Source organism: Bacillus rossius (genome assembly GCF_032445375.1).
Source record: "Bacillus rossius redtenbacheri isolate Brsri chromosome 9 unlocalized genomic scaffold, Brsri_v3 Brsri_v3_scf9_2, whole genome shotgun sequence".
NCBI classification, from domain to species: domain Eukaryota; kingdom Metazoa; phylum Arthropoda; class Insecta; order Phasmatodea; family Bacillidae; genus Bacillus; species Bacillus rossius.
Genome location: NW_026962013.1, coordinates 37,254,210 through 37,272,985, shown reverse-complemented (window position 1 = coordinate 37,272,985; position 18,776 = coordinate 37,254,210). Strand labels below are relative to the sequence as shown.

At 35.9% G+C, this 18,776-nt stretch overlaps 1 protein-coding gene across 1 annotated transcript in view; it reads left to right on the top strand.

The window, feature by feature from the left end:
- Positions 1-18,776, top strand: part of LOC134542905 (collagen alpha chain CG42342-like) — a 149,258-nt gene that overhangs the window by 91,259 nt on the left and 39,223 nt on the right. Inside the window, exons 19-23 of the mRNA XM_063387491.1 lie at positions 1,865-1,891; positions 3,170-3,205; positions 6,948-7,052; positions 15,139-15,183; positions 16,879-16,941. Of these exons, the coding sequence (XP_063243561.1) occupies positions 1,865-1,891; positions 3,170-3,205; positions 6,948-7,052; positions 15,139-15,183; positions 16,879-16,941 (276 nt within the window). The remainder of the gene's footprint in view (positions 1-1,864; positions 1,892-3,169; positions 3,206-6,947; positions 7,053-15,138; positions 15,184-16,878; positions 16,942-18,776) is intronic.

Here is an 18,776-nt window from a genome sequence, read left to right as displayed (position 1 = left end):
TGCCCATATACATGTTTGAAAACATAACCTGCACTGACTGTCTCCCATAGTAAAGCCTGTATTATGCAGTGGGCTTGAGTACGGGTCATATCGGGCCTTAACTAACAGGCCTACCTTGGCCTCCATCAGATTTGGCCGCGACGCATACTGCTAGTTGTGAGCAACTTATTAAATAATACAGTTGGTTTAACACACTGTTTTACAAGTTATCACGGCCATGGTGGATTAGCGATTTTGTGGGCTTATGGAATGTCAGTTTATATTTAACCAGAATACCAGACAAAAATTACTATAGTGTTCAATGATATTTAAAACTAGTTGATACAAGCTACTCTGTGGTAAGTGAAATTACAAACTACTGAAAATCGATAATTACTACAAACTTGAGTGAACTAAAAATGCAGGCAATGCAGTACATGACCTGGCAGTTAGTGAATGCCCGAATTCACCCGAGAAAATCGAAATACAAGCAGCTCAATCAGTGCCGGATTAAAGGATGTGCCAAGATGAAGAATGCTGGAAAAAATATTGCATACTGTTCCATGTGTGCATGTTTGAACCCTGTTTAAGATTGTCGATTTTTAAGAGTACTCAAGAAATAGAGTGACTTGCTCTTTGAACTCTGGTATTTAGCCTTCCCCACAGTTTTAAATCAGTGCCATGATTCAACTGCTTTCAGCTGCCTCTCGCAATAAAAGTCACAAATATTCACAATAGGTCATTCTGATGTGAACAAGTACAACTTTTGCTACGGTCGATTGCAGAATGTGGGGCAAAATTTGTAAAAACTAATAAATTTAAGTTTAAATTGTATTTCTGAATTAAACAAGTTTAGCAGCAAGTGCAAGTATAAATAAAATATAAATAAAGTATAAATAAATATTTTGTGCTCTTTTTTTATTTGCAATGAACTAATAAAATTGGTACAGAATCAACTAGGGGTTTTTAACTTAGATTTTTCTGTTGAGTCATGTGGCATTGACAGTATATGTCAATTATTGGACAACTTGTGTGATGTCTGTTTTGTATACAGTGAAACCTTCTTAAGAAGTTTCAGAAATAGCTAACAAACTTACACTTACTAGCTAAGTATAATTCTCAAAAATGTTTAATTATAGGTAATTTATTGCCAAGGTACAAAATTATTCTAACTCATTAAACAGCACAACTTCTTAAAAGGGTTCAAAATAACAAATAAGGTATGAAAATTTGTAACACATTTAAGCTCTAATGTTAGAGACACTGTTTCTTGTAAAATGAAAATCCACCCACACGTTTTCACCTGAAGTAGGGTCAGCATAAAAGATGGGGCTGAAGTGGACGAAAGTGTCCTATTCAGTGGACTGACCACCTAAATAATGACTGAAAGGAGATGAGTTGTTAATGAAGAAGTGACAGGATGAAAGGGGTACAGGAAACCAAGAAAACCCCAAGAAAATACTTACCATGGTAGTAAATTGCATCATACTACCCAAGTGAGAAAATCCACCACAAAATTTACCAGTGCTAAGAGGCTTGGCATTCAACTAGACCTCCTGAGTGAGATGCAAGTAGTGCATACCACTAAGCTAACCTTGAGGTCTTAAAATTAAATTAAGGCAATATAATTTTTTTTCAATTGTTGTTTTGGCATTTTTTTCTGTGTAAGTAAATATCATGTGCATTAAAATTATTTTGAATTCTAAATCATCATTATGTTATTTAAAATAATCAAAAAATCACCATAACAATTATCCTTGTTTGTAACACACATGGTGTTTCTTGCAGAGAAAAATATGTGCTCTTGAAATTAGTAGATATTTAAGAATGCATGCTCTAAAATGACTTTATTTTTTTCTTTTCCGGCACATGCTTTGGTCATCAGAAATACAAAAAACTTAGACGACGTCAGGTAATGATAAATTTTTGCTTATTATAACATATTATTTGCAAAATAATGCTAAATGTGCATGTTTTTTATAGCTGATTATTTTTAAATAGTAAGATGTTAGCTAGATCTTAGAAACATAATTTACAAATTTTAAGTTTGAATTTGAAACCAAACCTTTATTATTACAAACTGGCAACTACCTAAATATATTCCTAAAAAGTCTAAATATTTGATATTCGTGCCTAAGAAACTCTTAGAATTTCACACGTTGTTTATCTAAACAAGTCCATTGTTTTTATGAGAGAATATCAGAATAATTAAAAAAAAAAAATTTTCCTCTCTCAATGTTTTTGACTAGGCAGTTGGTCCATCACTACAATTAACTTATCATTCTGTACCTACCACCTCATTATTCAACAAGTACTTTTTCTGTCTTCAAGAACATTTTTAACATAGTAATAGGTAGGGACTGGAAAAATTCGCGGGTTCAATGACCTCTAGGATAGACTCCACGATCCTCTATGTATTTGTGCAGATTATACCTGCTGAATTGGCTACTAATCCGTGACACCTGTCAAATGGAATGCTTGTGATTCGCTGTTTCTTTTGGTGAGGATTTTTCATTGGCTTAGAGTCATTAAGGTAATCTGTGGTCCAATCACTGAAGCAGCAAGAAGTTGAACTAGTTTGGACTCTAGCCTATCGCAAAATGAATCCGCGAATTTTTCCGGTCTCTAGTAATAGGTTAATAATAAATGTGGAACCTGGTTTGGTATTATGATCATAACTCTGTTATTTTTAATTCTCCTTGATATATTAGATGTGATAAGCCTGCTGTAAAATGCTTCAAAGTGTGCAAAATTTCTGCATGTAATATAATACCAATAGTTACTTGTTTTTACATGAAGTGTAAGCTGTTCAAGAGCCTTCTTGGTATGTATTAAACAAACAACACATTTAATAATTTAATTTTTTAATTTTTTCTGCTATATAACAGTGATATTGTGTTCACAAAATTAACACTTTATTTTTAATAAGAGGCAGATTCAATTATACAGACTTATTATTATTTTATAAACTAAGGTATGCTGGAGATTTTTTGTTTGATAAATATAAACAAGTTCAGAAACATCTCACACATAAATATCAGCAAAATACATTATTGCATTTAAAATATATGTACACTGAGATTAAATTAAACAAAGTTAGTTAATTTTCCAGAATATCAATAGTTTTTAATGACTGCTGTAGACCAAAAATTTCTTGATTAATTATAAACACTTATGTTTTCTGTTCTAGGGTGATGGGACATTTGAAGGAAGTGGCGGCGAATTCGTAAGTCCATTTTGGAAAAAAATTATGTATATTTGTGTTTTTACATTATATATCAAATGAATAATTTAAGCAGTTTATGTTGTTTGAACTTTTTTTTTAGTATGGATAAGTAGGAGTTTTTACGGGTAACAATGGATATTTATTAATTTATTTAAGAAAGATATTTTTTTTTAAAAAAAAAAAGCAATAGTATGTAAAAATTGTGTGTAGTGACTTAGATTATTTTGTACTTTTTGTCTGATTTTTTATTATTATTAAAATATTTAATTTATTAACAATCAATTAAAAATGTGGAAATTATATTACAAAGTTCTAAAATAATGTGGACTTTATGCAACTCTCTTCTTGAACACACTTCTCTCACACTTCCTACCACCCTCCTGCCCTATCTAGCTCCCACACTACCTAGCTCCCACCCTACTTATGTCCCACCTCCAGAAACACACTCCCTACATCCCTCTTTTTTTACCCTACATATGGAAAATAAGTAAGGTGGGAGGTAGGTAGGTTGGGAGGTAAATAGGTAGGGTGGATGGGAGATAGGTGATGTGGATGGAAGGAAGAGGTATGTAGAAAGTTGGGGTGGTAATGAGGATTGTAGGGTGGGAGGTAGTTTCCATGGGGGGTAGTTAATATGTTTGTAGGTAGGTAGGGTGAGAAGTAGTTAGGGAAGGAATTAGGCATACCTACCAACTTACCTATCCCCTTTATAACCTTTCCACCCATCCCACCCTACCTCCCTCCTTCCCATCCTACCTAAATCTATCCCACCCTACCAACCAACCTCCCTCCCTCCCTTCCTACCAATCTGAATCTCATGTTATTAACCGCCCTACCACCTTACCTACCTAACAACTTCCCATCGTACATATTGGATGTAGGTAGAGATGGGAGGTAGGTAAGGTGTGGGGTGAAAGGTAAATTGTGCGTGAGTTAGTTAGGGTGGGAAGGTAGATTAGGAGGGAGGTATGTTGGGATTGGGGAGGTAGGTTGGGTTGGGGGAGGTAGGTAAATGGTAGGTAGTGTGGGAGGGATGTAGGTAGGGTGGTAGGAATTGAGATCAAATGGGAGGGAGGAATGAATGCAGGGTTGGAGGGATGTAGATAGTGTGGGCAGATGGGAGTTAGGATGGTAAAGATGTAGGTTGGGAGAGGTTTAAGGGGTGGGAGGGAACTTGGGTGGATGTTAGGTTTGGTGGGAGGGCAGTAGGGTGTGAACTAGGGAGGGATGGTGGGAGGTAGGGTGTGAGGGTGGTAGTGAGGAATGCTGATAGGATGGGAGGGAGGTAGGTAGGGAGTGTGGTAGTAAGAAAAGTAGATAGGGTGGGAGGAAGATAGGTAGGGTAAGAGAGAGTATGTAGAATAAGAGGAAGGTAGGAATGTAGACATGTAGGTTGGTAGGGAGGTTGGTACGGTATATACCTACCACCCTACCTACCTCCCTTCTACCTCCCTTCCATGCTACCCCACTCCCTCCCACCATACTACATCCCTTCCTCCCTCCAACTCTAGCTTCCTACTTCCCATTCTACTTATGGGTTGGGATGGGAGGTAGGTAGAAGGTAAATTGTGTGGGAGGTGGTTAGGGTGGGAAAAAGGTAGGGTTTGATTAAGGAAGGGTGGAAGGTAGGGATGGTGGGAGATCGGAAGGTTGGGAGGTAGGTAAGGATTGGGGGAGTTAGGTAATGTGGAAGGTATGTAGGGAGGATGTACGTAGGGTGAGAGGTAGGTATGGTGGGGTAGGGTAGGAAGGGTGTTGATAGGTAAATGGAGTGAGATATAAAGGTAGGATGTGAGTTAGTGAGGGAGGTAAAGGGAATGAGAAAGGTTGGGAGGGTGATCATACCTTACCTCATCCCTCCTTAACAGCCCATCCTACCTATGGGATGTAGGTTGGGATGGGAGGTAGGCAAGGTGTTGGATGGAAGGTAAATTGTGTGGGAGGTAGTTAGGGTGGGAAGGTAGGCTAGGAGGGAGGGAGATAGGCAGGCATATATACACACACACACACACACACACACACACACACACCTACCTACTACCCCACATACCTTCCTCCCTATAAACCTCCCACCCACCTTACCTACCTTCCTCCCACCCAACATCCTACCTACTTACCACCCTTCCACCCTACCTACATCACTCCCTACCTTCCCCATCCCAATCTACCATCATCCCTACATGTCTATATCCTCACCTCCCTCTTACCCTACCTCCCTCTCACCCTACCTACCATTCTCACACTGTACATCTTCTCACCCACCCTGCCTCCCTACATACATCCCATCCTCATTGGGAGAGAGAGAGAGGATGAGGATGGGAGGGATGTAGGGGACATGTGTGGGAGAGAGGTAGGTAGGTAAGATGGAAGGGTGGGAGGTAGGAAGGATGGGAAGCAGTTAGGGTGGTAGATAAGGATAGGGGGAGTAGGTAAGGTGGGAGGTAGGAAGGAATTGTGTATACCTACAACTGACCTACCCACCCCCTTCATCCCATCCTATTTATTCCCTTTCTACCCTTTACCTCCCACCCTACCAACCCCCCTCCCTCCTACCCTACATCCCTCCTACCCTACCTCCACACCTCCCACCCTATCTACCACCCTACCACACTATCACCCTAACTATATACCTCCCTCCTAATTTCCTATTCAATTTCAACCCTCCTTCCCTCCCTCCCCTCATACCTATCTAACTCCCCCCTCCCTACCTACCTCCCCCCAAACAATATATCACCCTCCCACCTGCCTCCCTGCTACCCTATCTCACTTTTAACCCTCTTCCCTCTCTCCTACTGTCTGGCTTCCTCCCATCCCCTCCCACCTGCCTACCCTCTGGTTTCCTCTCACCCTAACTCCCATCCTCCCTCCCACCCTACTTATCTCCCTACCTACCTCCATCCCTCCATCCCTCCATCCCTACCTCCCCCATCCCAACCTACATACCTCCCTACCACCCCTCCTCCCACCCTACCTACATCCCTTCCTCCCACACTACCAACCGTGTCTCCCAACCTACCAACCTCTCTCCCCCACAATTCTTTCCTCCTTCCTCTCACCCATCCTACCTTCCTCCCATGCTACCTCACTCCCTCACTCCCTCCCACCTTTCTACCTACCTTCCTCCCTCCATCTCTACTTTCCTCCTTCTCAACCGTCTCCCCCCACCATACTCCTCCCTCTCTCCCATTTTCCCTCTCTGCCACTTCTCTCCCATCCTCCCTCCCATCCTATCCATCCATCCATCCATGCATCCATCAATCCATCCACCAATGGTAATATCCATACGGAAAAAAAATTATATTTTAAGTGCTTGTGTTTGCAATGGTGAACAAGTCATTCAGACAGGCAGACTATTTATGCATCAAAGTAAACCCAAAACGTTGACAGGACCCACTCATTTTTGTGACCTAATTATTTCATCTTAATTTTTTTTTGTTTCATGCAACAACTTTGTATTATCAATGTTTTATTCTGAATAATTTTTTTAATTTAGATTCATTTAGATTGAGGCCACATCTCTATAATTGATAGTTTGCTGGACATTTCAGCATCTTTTTGCAGTTATCTTGAAGTGTCCTTGAAGATGGCTGCAAGAAATCTTGCTAAAATGTCAGACAAACTATTAATGGTACAGATATAGCCTCATCGAAACCAAGAAGTAGTAAAAAAAAATCCATGTAGGTTAGTGTGTGTGGTATCACCGACAAACCACAGATAGTGTATGGCTGTTAAAAACTTTCAGATAGTAGGTCCTCCGGGCCAGCCGGGTCCTGCCGGCACGCCTGGTCTCCAAGGACCCCCTGGGATCAAAGGCGACCGGGGTATGGATGGTACAAAAGGAGAACCCGTAAGATATGCACTGATTCTTCTTGCATTGACAGGTCACTGTTTTTAGTCGAGGATAAACAGCGGCTGTGTACTTTACTAGAATAAGTTCATGCTTAAACGAACTCTTTCAGGAGCCCTGCTTAAGATCTAAGTTTGGGTTCTTCCTCTACGCGCCCAAATATAAAGGAAAGTCATTAAGTAAGTCACAAAGATAACAGAAAAATAATGTGCAGTGATGATCATTCCAAAACTATTTTTATCTCTCACCATTATCTCCACCAATATTTAGGCACCCATCCCACAATTTTATCAGTCATGAAACTATTTAGGTTGTTCTCTCAGCCACATTAGAACATGATGTTGGGAAGGAGGGGTAATTCCCTGGGGTGACTGCCCCCCCCCCCCTGAAATTTAAAAGCCTCTCAATTGGGGGGCTTTCTTGCGCTTGCAAAATTTTAACTGTTAAATGAGAATAATAAATATAATTACGTGGACTCCCCTTACAAATCCTACAAATTTTCACCCCTGACTGCTGGTTTCTGTTGTATATCATCGAGCACCATCGCAATTTTGAAATTGAATGTCTTTTGCGTGCGAACACTTCCTAGTCAAAATGAAATGAATACTAGCACAAAGCTGATGATGCTGACTTCTAATAACATTCTTGGAAAGTACGTGCTACTACTACAAGATAAATTGTATCAATTTGTGACTTAATGACTTTCCCTCAGTAGTATTGTCATGAGGTTTGTGAACTCTTTACTTGCACTGAGCAGGGAAAAATTGATAAATTTTTTGAAAAACATAAAGGTTGCTGTCAAGCTAAATTGTATACTAATTTATACAATAAAAATAAACCAGTTTAAGAAGCCATTAATTTGCAACACATATCTTTATTCCAGAAATTAATTTGAGTGTACTCTTATTGATATTCTGTCAACCTTAATTGTCTTTATACAAGCCAGAGCATGAACGTGGTTTTTTTCATTCCTAGTTTTGGGTTGATCCCGAAAGTGTTAAGATAAGCGTGAAGGGGCTGTACTTATAAGGTTGGTGTAACAGAAGTGGTGCCTTTAAAGAATGCCGAAAAAAGTCTTGGCAAAATGTTATTGTCGTTTATTGTGTTATGAGTTGATTCCACATTTTCTTAAATCCAAATATTGATTTTGATTCTTAAAAAAATATTGCCTCAAATTTAAATATAGATCTTAAGCATTAGGAATAAGATAATATATAGCAGCAAAAACACAGAAATTTGCGTTTAAAAGAAATATTCAACCTGTAAAATTGTTTTTACTTAAAATAAAAAAAGTATTTTTAATAATTTACATGTTTAGGATGTAAACAATTTATTTATTTTTAGTCAAAAATGTTCCTGAAGCCCTGAAGGGCTAATCAAACATTCCCGGAGAATTTCATCGATAGCTTATGTAGAGATAAATAATGTAGTCCTTGTCAACCACACAGGTGCTAGTGTTTGCTGAAAAATAAGTCTTCAAATACACGAGGTTGAGGTAAAGTTTATTGTTCACTATTATTACTGTGCTCGGCAGTTATCTTGGCATCTCTCTGCGCGGGGGAGCAGGAACAGTGGGACCGGAGAAAGAAGAGGGGGTAAGCAGGCGACACGTAGCCGAGAGCCATGTAGTGGCTGTTAGGAAAACATCGCCCTTCAGTGTATACCTGAAAATGGAAGGCGAAGGTGGCAGCTCGCAGAGGCACGGTAAAGTGATACATAGTGGAGAGCGGGGAATAATAAAAACCGTTTATTCTATGGTATAAGTTGCTATTACTCCAAAAAAGCGCAAAAGTGGCTTAAATGGAAAGTTTAACATTGTAAGTTATATGTTCTGCATTGTTTGTACACTATGAATGCTGACAATAGAATAGTAATAATAGTAATTAATTTTAACTTAATTTTGTTTTTCATCACCTAATACAATCAATTATCATGGAAAGATAACTTCACACTTACATTAAACAAATCATATAATATACATATATATATATGAGGTTTTGAAGGTTATAATATGCATTCTAAAGTGGAAGTACAATGCAAATTGTATTTACATTTATAATAAATAATCGATTAAAGGTGCATTAAAATATTAATGCCGCACATACACAAGCATTTTTTAAATGCCATTAACGTTGGTAGTCAGGTGTTTCCTAAATGACTGACATGAAGTTAAAGCAGAAAATATAACATAACAAGCTATATGTTTAGTTAAATGTAAATCCAGCGCTAAATGGCACGTTTTAGGTACGGAAACCGGAGATAGATAAGGGCTAGCCTGGCTCCTGCGTCATCAACATTGAGATAGCTTTCGCGCGGAGAGCTACAACTGCGTAATGTTTTGGTCGTTTGCTTTTTATTGTGAGACTTTTAAAATAACTTTGAGAACACAATGAATTGAGAAGCATAGTTTTTAATTTATTTTACATACTAAGTGACCTAGTTTTCCAAAATAAATCGTGTCTGGTTTTCGCTAGTTACTGAGTTAACAACATTTCAATTAATTTTGGTTAGCATAATAATTAGCAGACACCGTAAGTATATTTAATGGGACAAAGTAAAACGTTGCAGGTTTAGATAATAGTTTGTTACTTTTCCTGACAGATGAGTACAAATATTCGAGCACAACCACTGCAATTTACACAATGTTACACTTATGTAGTACAAGTACAATTCATAGGATTTCTCACTTTTGGTTCAATGGTAACCCAGCGCTCTTAGCCAAAAGGCCTTACCGCCCTGGGGCCCCCACGGGCATGGATACAGACTTACGTAGTGTAGGAAGTCACACACCGAATGTTTTCTGTTCTGCTAGTACAAACCTGGCCGCTGACCTTGACAATAGGGTATCGCTTTCTCTTCGCCCTCCCCTTTACCCAAGACAGGACTAGGGAGCTCAGACGCCAAGTTATCTGCCGGGTACAAAAAACTTACATGTTTTAGAGAACACAAAAATTAAATGGCATGCCAAAAACTGATTTCACTGAGGTTACACAACCACCATACTTACAGTATTTTCAGTGATTCTTCTAGCCTTGCACAGGGCACTGCTTTGGACTACTCATCTGTGGTAGTCGGTATTATCAGAATGATAGCTGATGTTACTGCATTGGTGGAGAAATAAATGTAGTCCATTCATCAACAAAGTTGAGTCTGTGAGTCAGTTTCCTTTACCTGCAAAATTTAATACAACAAAAAAATCATTTATGTATACTCCTCGGATTAAAATGAAGTGCAAAGACATAATGCAGATTTTTTTTCCAACTGCTACTTGCACTTGCATTGCAGAAGTGGAAGTTTTTGTATTTTTCGTAAATTCCTAGTGGTGTGCAAATACTCAAAATTGCAAATATTCGTGCAAATCAAATATTTGATTCGATTCACATTCAAAACCAAATTAGGTATTTGAAAATTTCAAATATTCAAAAGTTTTCGATTGTATTAAAATATTACTTTTGTTTGACAAAACGTGTGATACAATAATATGTCGAACCTCGAGAAATCATTTTCCCGAGAAACTTAATGGAAGAAAAAAAACTGTAAGCGGACCTATACTTACATCAAATTTTAGGATAGGTAAATGGGCATACTGAGAACAGTTAAAGCCAATGTAGCGTGAAAATTATCATAAATGCTTACAATTTTACTGCAAACTTTACGTGATGTGTAGCATAATTAATTTATTATATCAAGTTGTCCTTAGCCCAATTTTTGGGCGAGCCATGTGCCATATGAAAGTGTAAAACAATTTAAAATATTGCCTGCGCATCAGCTTTCAATAATAACCTTTAAAAACTAATGCACACATACTTTTGGTCACCATTCTATTAATTTTACTAATACAAATCTAGAGAATTTTTTTTAACTATAGAAAAGTAAACACAGCTGCCATCATGGCTACAGCAAGAAAGAAAACAAATCCGTTTGTTGTTATGGCCAGCAGAGCGGCCCTTGGCCAGAGAATTGTGTTGCTAGAATTGCTCAAGCGCAATCGCTTTTTAAACTACCGAAAATGTTATGTAAATAATTAGATAAAATTAAAAACACACGATAAACAAAATTCATTAAAAATTATTTTGCCTTGACACGTTTGATTCCAAAAGACTCTGAGAACGGAATATTGACCATGCTTACGAGCAGTTGTAATAAACAACTCTTCAATATATCAATTGGTAATCGCTTGACTATTTATTGCGTAAAATAAAACTGATACATCGAAGATCTGTTTACTTTCATAAACTTTTTTTGCAGTTTTTAATTATCAGAAGAAGTGAAGTTCAGAACGTTGTTTTTCTGCTTCTGGTAACATTGTCACTTCCAAGAGGCAATGCCTGGATCCAGAACATGTAAAGGAATTGGTCTTTTTGCACTGCAATTTACGTAATGTTGATGGCAAGGTGTAGGCTTGGCTTTTGATGAAGACATTTCTATATCACTGATTGTGTTTTATTACTAAACCATTAGAAGAGCCATAAAATTTTACATGTTACTTGAGTAATAAAAATGTATATAAAGCTAAAGAACATTACTCTTTTAAACAACAATTTATAATATGCAAAATTTTGACTGTAATTATTCAGATTTATACTTAGAACTTAATTAGAAAATATTCGCAAATTATTCGCTATTCACAAATATATGCAATTATTTGATTCACATTGAAAAAGTCACATTCGCACAGCCCTAATTTCATGGGTGAATGTTGTTTTGTAGATATTTGTAATGTTTAATGTGCTTTCAGGGTGTCGACAAATCTGGAAAACAGGGAAATGTCAGGGAATATTTTTTTTCTGGAAAAGTCAGGGAAATGTCAGGGAATTTTAACCTAGCCTCATAAAAGTCAGGGAAATTCTCAAGGCAATTAATAATTATTTTACTAAAATTTACAATTACTGCTTGCTTGCGCATCAGTATTTTCTGTTGCGGTTTTTCTAGGATGTTTAACAAAATTAGTTGCGTAGTACCGTACTTTCCGGTAGGGTGTGCTAATGTGTTCTTTTTGTTCTGTGCCAGAGGCAGTTTTTTGTTATGTTTTGGTAATGGTTGCCGGCCGGATTCGTGTGTGCGGATGTTATTACCCTCCAAAAATTGATAGTTTCAAAACTCTTTCTGCTGCTATTAAAGATCCCCTACTAGAAGCAAAGCTTGCATTCTTCATAACCCTGGCCAATCATGTTGAATCTTTTCTCACTGAATTCCAATCAGATCTACCTTTGGCCCTTTTTTTGCACAAAACAGCAAGTAGTCCTAAATCTATAGATGTAAAAGATACTAAGAATCTAACATCATTTGAAATAATTGATATAGGGTTTGCATGTCGTGTTGCACTAAAGACCTTCAGATTATGGAGTTCCGTCGTGATTGTTGCAATGCATTAGCGAAAATGGTGTCAAAGTTGTTGGAACGTAGTTCTTTAGCTTATCCACTGTCAAGAGCTTTGATCCTTCTGTCGCAGCTGATCCCAAACCTCTAGCATGGCGAATGAATTCTTTGCTTGACATTCTGACTGAAAATCGTTGGCTTTCTGGTTCAACCACTGACAATGTTCTTACAGAATTTCAGCGCGTGTATTCTCTTCCTTCTGTAACAGTATCTCTTAAGAAGTACACAAGAAGTACAGTGCGATTGGATTCATTGTGGAATAGCATTTTTCAAGAGAAGGGTAGTAATCCATCAGTTCTAAGAGTAATGAAGATGATCATGATTCTGTCACATGGAAACTCGAACGTTGAACGGGGTTTATCTGTAAATGCTGAGTGTTTAATGACGAATCAGAAGGAGACATCATTGATTGCACGGCGTATCGTCTATGATGCTGTCCTAACCTATGGTGAAGTGAGAGATGTCCCTATCACCAAATCTCTTATTCATGCGGCCAGAAATTCTCGAGCGAAGTATACAGAAGTGAAAGCTAAAGAGTCCATTGATGCTTGTTCCAAGGAAAAAGAAAGGTGGCAAAAAAGGTATGCTGATATTGCTGTGAAAGACTTGGAGGAAAAAAAAAAAAAAATTGCTGGAAGATGCTGCAAAGGAAGCAAGTCGTTTGGAAGCTGAAATAGACACACTAAGGAATCAGTAATTTTTCTGCGTAGTGCTGTGTTATTTCAGTGTGGTCATATGTTTGTGTGTGGATTAGTTCAGATGTTGGGATTACATTTAAATGGTATTGTTTATCTATATGCATAATATTTTATTGCTTGAAATACTTAAACTTATTTTGAAAGTTAAAACATTTGTATTGCATGGTAAGTACACTATTGTTTACTTTGCCTTTAGTTTAAGTTTTTCATTATTTGCAAACATGTTACAATGCACCAAAGGTCTGTTCAGTTAAATATATAAGGTTTTTTATTTCCGTATAGATACTATTATGCAATCTGACTCACACACACTCTCCCACACCAAAGTAGGGAAACAAAATTAAAAAAAATAATCTTACAATTTACAAGAAAGGTCAGGGAAAATCACAAATTTTGATCTGGAAAACAGGGAAAAGTCAGGGAATTTTGTAGAGCTGGTTTTGTAGACACCCTGGCTTTATAATTTTTTGTTAGATAAAGTGATGTCAATTTGTTTTCATGGAACTATAAGATACATTAAAATGTGTGTGTGTGTATATATGTGTATATATGTGTATATATGTGTATATATGTGTATATATATGTGTATATATGTGTATATATATGTGTGTATATAGTATATATATATATATATCCGAAATGCAACTGTTGCGCCGGGCATCAACTGTACACTGTACGGTACCTTTGTCTATGCCACCGTACACACGGCGTCTGCTAACATAATAGTAAGTAAATACTTGCTGACACATTAAACTGTATTGGAAATTAATGGTGAAACGCTATAACTATTGTTATAAAAAAAGGCAGTGTAAAAATACTTACAAATGGTACGTAACCAAGGGACTATTTCTTGCGCATGAATAATGTGCGCGGCGGCCGGCAGCCAATGAGAATGTTTGTTTACAAGAGGCTTTGTTTATTCCAAAACTCAGGTAAGAGTGAACGGAGAATAGTATGCAGTCTCGACTGATTGGGGTGCTATTAATCCATTTAGGTTGGTAATTAATCTAAATGACACATGGATCACTACCTTAAATACAAATGCAAGTGAAGGAGGATTCTTAAATATTCACCTTGAATACTTTCAATAAATGACACTATAAATAAATCAAAGTATTAATTTGAAATCCCTATAATGATTACTTATGAATACTAATTATTAAGGGTATGAGCTTTAAAAATTATATATTTAACAGACACTTTTTTCCTTCAAATTCAAAACGTAATTACTGTATAGACTATTTAAGTTATAGAAAATGAACCAATCATTTTTAGAAATTTTCTTTTGATAGTAATTTAATATGAAACTTCTGAAAAAAAAAAACTTAAAACTGTTTTGTAAACTGCTTTGAATTAAAAACAAATAAGGAATTTAGGGGAAAATTTTATTTTATTAATTTTTATTTAGAATTTAGAAAAAAAAATTAAGTATTATATGCACTAGATATATGAAAGCTTTATAGCTTTATTTATATGAGTTCTTCTCTACAAATAATTATTTTTAAAATGCTGGAAGTTCCTTAGATGTTAGTTGAAAAACGTAAGATCAGGCCTTGATCAAGGAAAGATCCAAAAGTCACCCTAGCTTGCAGTTTTTTTGTCTATTTTAAAAATGTGTAATTATTTAATGTGCGAGTACATAGCCAATGTGTTTGTAACAAAATGAAACATCAGTGTTCACCCAACCTTCTTTGGTTCAGAATAAAATGAAAGCCTTATAGTTGACTATTACTGACCTTAATCATTAGAACTAACATCAATGCTAGATAGGTCTGCAGCTTCTTCTTAGATCCACCTTAGCTTGGTCTAGCCTCTCTGTTCTTGGAGTCATCACAGCAGATGTTCCTCCAATTGGTAAGACTGAAACACATTGCTTAAGTTATTTCTAGAATGAAAACTATTAATATATATTTGTAATATACATAATATTAAAAGCTCTCTAAATCCTAAAATCTTGAAAACTACATCATATATTAAGAGAATTATATACAAATATTTCTTATTTTCAGGGTGAAAAAGGTGTAAAAGGTGATCCAGGACCCATGGGTTTGCCTGTAAGTTTACATTTTCATTAAATGATATGTTCTAAAATTATCTTTAAAAATCAAAGTACCTTATCTTTCAGTGTTGATGGACAAAAAGACATACGCTACAGTTTATGATTGTACTTAGCAATATATTTTTCAAATAGAGCCCTGTTTTGATTCCTTCAGTATTCTGATTCTGATTCCAGGTTTAATTCTAGCAGGGTCAAACTATTATATATTTATTCACTCAAATAAAAAACCAATATATTATTTTAGAAATTAATGTAATAAAAATTACAATATTTATTAATATAAATTTCAAACAATAATAATAAACAGCTTATAAAAATAGATCACTATGATAAAGAAGATAAATTAAAATCATTTTAATAAATTTGATAGATTCCTTATTAATAGAACAAAATCCTGATTAACTGATAAAAACCTTGATTAGTCAAAAACACCTTTTAAAATGGGGGGAAAAAAAATACCTGCGGAATTGTTAAAATACCCTGATTAATTTATGCAAACCTCAAAAATCCTGATTAATATGGCAAACGTTAATCACCTTCAATACCCCTATTAAAAAGAGATGATGCTTCTAATTTCAAACCATTTTTTATGAATCCAATAGAATTGACCAATTCCAGAATCAAAATTGATCCAACACAAATCATATACCTGAAGTTATCTGCACATTGACAAATGTGTAGGATTTTATACTGCACAGTTATAGAAAGATTGGTTTTAGGTGACTACACATTCAATTTCATAAAGTGCTTATACTCAATTGGATACCGATTTGATGTTTTTAAATAATACAAGTCATGCCAGACATTGGGATCTAGATAACCATCTTGTCTAACCAGACATTTTAACACACTAATGAACTGACATCAAGCACATACTAATTACACACTGAATTCTTGTGGTTGGTTATGTATGTAAGTGGGTATTGCACACACACAGCTTGGAGTTGGTGATTCGCTTTTAACAAAATAATTTAGTAATTTTTTATCACAATAAAAGAAACTACACAAAACTGAAAGCTGACATTACTGCAAATTTTTTATTATTATATAAATTCATTGTATAACATACCACATAAAGTAGCATATTTCAAACTCCCGCTAAAGACGTCATGACTACTCCCCTCCTTCCCCCCCCCCCCCCTTCCCATTTTAGTCGCCATAAGAGCAAAGCATATATGTAGGTGCCTGTTTAAACGAATAATTATTATGTCATAATAACATCGGTACATATTACAACAGGCCTTAAAATAAAAATGTTTTTACCACACTGAGATAAAGAGTTTATATAAAATAATTAATTTCCAAGTTTAAAACTTCTCCTGACTCTTCTTATTTTCAGCGTTGCTGGATTTCCTAGCATCTGTCCTGGTTTTTTTTTTAGGGTTAAACAGTTTTTATTACAATAAAATAGACTTCATGTTTATGAACCAGGAAATCTTTTTAACAGCATAAAATTACTCATTTTATTTTACACCAGGTGCAGAACTTCTTGACTATAAACTTCTTAAGAGAGGTTATAGAAGCCTTTTTTTCTGCATCGTCAATGATATTGAAAACACATGTGAATGCAGTTAAGATGGTTAAACGGCTGCAAAAATAATTGATGCCAAGGTTCATTATCGTATTTTGCGGCTTGGCTCACTTTTCTTTGAACGACCGACACCCAGTGTGTGTGTTTTGCCCGGTGCAGGGACCAATGGGGCTGCGAGGGGAGCCGGGACGACCGGGCGAGGTGGGGAAGCCTGGCGTCATGGTAAGGCCAGCACACCTGTAGCGCCGGCGCCGCCACCACTAACCTAGCCGCGCCCCCTGCCGACTAACGCTGAGCCAAGACGCTGGCGGCTTCAAGCGCCACTAACCTCACCACTTAACATTCTCGCATTAATATTTGTTGGCTTCGTCACTAACACTGTACTTCTAAAGTGATTACTTGCATCTATTTCAGCCTTCCTCCTACAATTACAATCTAAACTTATTTATTTATTTTAGTACTGTTTTATATGTGAAGAAAATTGTGTATTAAAATAATATATACATATATATGTCACTTAGCTAATAATAATTACATTATTTATAACTTTGAGCGCCAATGATGAAGTCAACAGGTAATAATGCCAAAGGTATGGTACTTATTTTTTTATGTGTAATGGAATTAACAGGAATTACGTACCTCGGTTGCGAAAATGGTACGTGTTCGATAAAATGCTTTTCTTCTGTGGTTCACGTTTTAAAACATGTTACGTCCAATTTTTGTCATTTAATGTTTAATTTGAAACGTTACCAATTAGTGAATGTGTGTCAGGTGTCAGGATGGATTTTGAATTTTTCTGAACATGTACATATTAGGAATTATAAAAGAAGTGAATGTATTATCTATTTAAACATGTCTGTGCCACGTGCTGGTTTGTTTACAAATATGATTCATACTGCTCAGCTTCTGGTAAGATATCGTGAACATGCTTGCAAGAATGGTATGAACATTACAAAGTGAAATAAATGTTGAGAAATACCATAAAAATGTACTAACATTGACAAAAGTGAATATAAGTTACGGAAAAAAAACATGCAGTACAAAGTACGTTATAAACTGGAAAGTTCGGAAGATAAAGAAAAATACACAACTTAATAAACTATCATAAATATGTTGGCCTACATAGTGACATGGCATCTTACTTTCACCCATACTGTGTTTATGTATAAACTTGACAAATCTTGATTAAATCTGTGACTTAGGACGTGCCAAAATAATTATCTTACATAAATTGAATTGTGAAGTCAAATGTGCATTAATGTGTAACTGTTAACTATTGTGTATGAACACTGGAACATGTACAACTATTTTAACCACTTTGTAAAAATTTTAACAGTAAATTTTATTTAAAATTACTTTACGAAGAAAATTTCACAATGCTGAAGTTGTTAGTCAGCCCTTAAGTATAATTGCACATAAGCATGAAATGGCTACCTCATTTGAACAAACCTATAACATTCCAATGCTAAATAAATAAATTAATTAATTAATTAATTAATAGTTCTGAGTCACAAAATGTATGAAATATTTACTTTTTTCTAGAAATACATTCAGCTGTTCATTTTTCATTGTAAAGTTTTTTAAAAATATCTTTCAGTGTTAAAAATCACTGAAATGCTTGGTTCATAATTTATTGAAGCAAAATTTACACTGTTGTCTATAAGTGCCTTTTAATTTTTCTTTTAAATATTAAGTTGTGAACTATGAATTGCAGGTACTGCAAAAATACAGTACACTCCCTATTAAGCACTTTTTGAATCTTTTGCTTGAATTAGTTATGCATCATTTATCCTAGCCTGAGTGCTACTTTCATCAAACATTTCTAGTAAATGTAGGGATATGCATGCTTCAGAGATTCCTGTTAATTTTTTATGTTAAAAAATCTGAATAGCATATCTCCTTAAAAAATAAAGGTGAGAACATTAAATTATGAGTAATTACTTAGTAATTCAACATGCAAGAAAAGTCATGATTATTCATCTGGGTTGGGCTCTTAGGGGTATGATTGTTAAATAAATAGCTTCATCTCAGGACACAGACATAACTGCATTACAGTT